Raw genomic sequence first — 3,918 nt, forward strand, 5'->3', positions numbered from 1 at the left:
AAAAAAACAATCAAGTATTCTTCACCTGCTGTGGCCACTATGAGTTAATTATTCTATCAGGGATGGGGATATATATATATATATATATATATATATATATATATATATATATATATATAATTTGTGTGTGTGTGTGCAGTTAAATCCAGGTTGTAATGCTTTAAATGACTTATATTGTACATGCGTTAAAGCAAGACAAGGAGAAATAATAGACAATGCATTCTCACAATCTAGTGATTGAGTATATAAACAAAATATTGTCATCTGTCATAATATATTTATGTTTATTTGATTTAACAGAGAATCATTTTGGAACAGCAGCAGTGTGAAAGGACAGATACAAGTTTTCAGAGGATGTGCATGTTTTGTAATGAGGAATTTAAAGGAAACAGGTTTGTTTTATTCTTCCTTTTTATGATCATATTATGTTTTCAAATTTTTCTACTTTGCGATTGAAAAATTGATAAACTCCAGTTTATTATGCTGTACATCCAAAATGTGACACCCATGCCAAAATAAAGTAGAAGAGAAAGTAGTAAAAGGCTTAATTTCATTTACAATGCTTTTTGTACACTTCCAAGCCAATCTGTCAAAAGAGATGTGATGTCTGTATCTTAGAAAAAGTGTAGGAATGCATTTTATGTTTGTTCGAGGGCAGTGACTGGCATGTAGGTTCACTGTTTTACCAAGAGAATGTAGGCACAAGGTGGGCAGAGATGAACTTGAGTTCACCAAAGCACAGCATGATGGGCTTTGGTGCAAACAGATCCAGGGTTGTGACCCTAGGTTACACCTCAGAGTTGCAACAGATAGGGGTAGGCAGGAAGAAAGTGTGGTACAGAATCGGCAGACAAGGTTGTGGTGAAACAGACAAAAAGTCAAGATGGGTGAAGAGAAAGGATTAGTCTTAGAAACCAGCAGATGTCATGAAAGGTATCGATAGAACAGAGATCGCAGGCATGGAAGCCTTTGAACCAATACTCAAGATGCCAACTCCGAAATGCAATAGGCAGTTTTAGTTTTCCTGCACATGACCCTGGAAAAAGTGTTTGGCCAGCAGGACCAGTATAAGGTCATCCAGAAACATAAACTGGGAAAGACCTAGTGCACATTTCTGGGAATTCCTAGATAAACAATAATCAAGCATAGCACTCATGTGTAAAGCAAGAGACTAAGTGGCAGAGACTCAACTGCAACATGAGCAGCCATGGACCATTGGTTTCGGAGACAAGGGCATGTGACATGGAGATAACTTTCGAGGCACTGGATCAGTGTGTCAACCAGGGAACTAACACTTTTGAGAGAGGAGAGATCAGAATTTGCATTTTCCTTCTCTGTTCTAACATATTGACATTTTAACACTTCTATGTGCATTGTAATAATGTCTCCAAAAAAGAAAAAGATCTTGATGGACTCACAGAATGCATTTTTGATGTTCTTTGCATCATGGCTATCTCTGTAAATGTCTAAAAGGCTGTTTGTTTGCATTGATGCCCATTTAGGCATAGTCAAAAGTCTGCCACCTCATGTCATCGAGATTTGTATTACTGTGGATTGTCTTTAAAATTAGAAAAAGGTTGATTTTTTGGAGAAATTAAAAAGTTTTAGAGTGAAATATTTTAAGTACCTTTATTGATATGTTTCCATTTGGAATATTCTCCTCATCTCCTGTCCCAGTAACCACAGGGGAAATTAATGGAAACCTCAATGAGAATATAGATATTTAAACCTAACCTATAATCTAAACCTTGCCTTGTCCTGCCTAAATTTGTTACCTGGAGTCACAATTTAAATTTAAAAATTAAAATCATATGGATGCTTCTAAGATATAGAGGACCTATAAAATTAATGTTTTCTCGTAAAATACCACAGCTTTTTTAAGCAGTACTTCCCTTTTATCACAAGTGATGAATGTTGGAATTGCAGATCTCTCCTGTTTAATCACATGAACGAAGAGCATTCATTCAATGTTGGACTACCTGATAATCTTGTATATTGCAATGAGTTTCTGGATGTGTTACAGAGAAAAATGGACAAGTAAGTGTCGCTGTTTAATTAAACACTGTCATCTGTTTGTGTTTATAGCAAAGCACCAATCCTTCAATTTTACCATTTAGTCTCCTGAATATATGACCAGTCAATCAATAAGTTATGTTTCAGTGATGGTTTACAGCTAGTTAGCTGAGACAGTTGCTGGCATTTTGTGCCTTATAGCAGCAGACAAAATTCCCAATTCCTTATCCTACTTGGGAATATCTGCTAGGGAAAAACAGCAGGGATGTTACCATGCATATATCTCATTTCATTCCAGCTACCATCTTTTGGCAACATAGGAGTTTTTATTTCTCAGTGGATTACTCACATCAAACATTCAACATTTCGACCTTGATCCCAGGTCTTCGAAAGCATCCCACCCTAGGACATACTTGGGAACTGTGCGCTAGATACCTCCACAGGTTTCATCTCTCGCCTATGTCATCTCCTTTATTTCCCATCCTTGGCAACCCCGCTCTCCTACCTGGGATGGGGGACCCGTTTTTCACCAAACTGAGATTAGGCGGCATTTTTAAGGCTCTTCATTTTCTTAACTCGCCACAATGGATGGGGTGTACGGCTCTGCTTGAGGACGGAGACTTTTAGGTTAGATTTCTGGAAGGTAGCGCAACTCTCTCATTTTCTCTGCACCCTGGCCCCAGTGAAGAGAGCCCACAAGCTTTGAACAGCTGTGTTTAGGCGAGGGTGGCACTCATCACACCCTCTCTGTTCTATGCACTCTCCTGCAGGAGTCACCTCCCAATGTGTCCCCAAATTTTTTTTCTGAATGGGAAGCGGATTTAGGGATCATCCTGACCAGGGATCAGAAACAAAGAATCCTGTTATGGACGCATAAGACCTCCATCAGTAATAGGTTCCAGGATTCAAACTTTAAAATTCTCTGCAGATGGTACCTTAATCCTGAAAAAATACATATACGCATCCCCGAGGTATCGGATCACTGTTGGCGTTGCCAAACAGCGACTGGATCCCTTTTCCATATATTTTGGGAAGGCCCTAAGCTTAAACACTTCTGGTTCACAGTCAAGGATATTACTCATTACGCGTATGACAATTTCACAGGTCCCCGCCTATCCGGCGTTTTTTCCCCTGCAACATAACTTTTTTTCAGAGAAAATGTATAAAAGTTTGGTGTTGCGACATTTGATAGTGGCCGCGAACACCTGCATTGCCACATATAGGAAAAAAAAATTGACCCCCCCACCGATTCAACTGTGGCTAAGGAGGGCTAAGGAAATCCATTATATATAAGATTTAACTTCGTTCCTAAGGGGTTCCAATGTGAAGTTCTTTACCTGGTATTATTGGTCTTAATTCACCAACTTCTCAGATTATAGATGCTACCTGGGCCCCTCCTGATTACTAGTTTTTGAGTCTTGGTTCGTAAGCCAGATCCTCTGAGGGTCCTTCCCTCCAAAGTGGGGGACACTTAGAAGTGGAGTGCGTTAATAGTCCCATTTTGCATACTATCCTGTTTGGTAACTTGTACACATAAGGTTGGTCTTATAATTAGTCTGCCTTAAACCCAGGCGGGAATAATGTGAATAAGGGAGACAGAATACTGACTGAATTATAAAGAGATTCGAGAAACCAGATCACTAGGGAGGTATTTCCCTGTAACTAACCATTTGTAATCAATCTGTTAGAGCTGATATTCGAACATCAGATGCTTTGTTATAATTGCTGTATGACCATGTCAGTTATGTTTTCTCTTTTTTTTTTTTTATTGTTTTATTGTTATTATTACGATTGTATTTGATGCAATTTCAGTTTTTGTAATTGTCCATCTTATTGTATGACCTGTATGTCCACACCTTGTTCTTGTTAACCTCCTGAGCGTTACACTGAGGTCTAGATTTCTGT

General features: G+C 38.7%; 1 protein-coding gene across 4 annotated transcripts in view; it reads left to right on the forward strand.

Moving 5' to 3' along the window:
- The window catches only part of ZNF277 (zinc finger protein 277), a 30,698-nt gene that overhangs the window by 16,554 nt on the left and 10,226 nt on the right, over positions 1-3,918 (forward strand). For all 4 annotated transcript variants that reach the window (XM_072401520.1, XM_072401522.1, XM_072401519.1 and 1 more), the window contains exons 5-6: positions 301-392; positions 1,927-2,037. In XM_072401520.1, the coding sequence (XP_072257621.1) occupies positions 301-392; positions 1,927-2,037 (203 nt within the window). The remainder of the gene's footprint in view (positions 1-300; positions 393-1,926; positions 2,038-3,918) is intronic.

Source organism: Pyxicephalus adspersus, chromosome 2 (genome assembly GCF_032062135.1).
Source record: "Pyxicephalus adspersus chromosome 2, UCB_Pads_2.0, whole genome shotgun sequence".
Classification (NCBI taxonomy): Eukaryota; Metazoa; Chordata; class Amphibia; order Anura; family Pyxicephalidae; genus Pyxicephalus; species Pyxicephalus adspersus.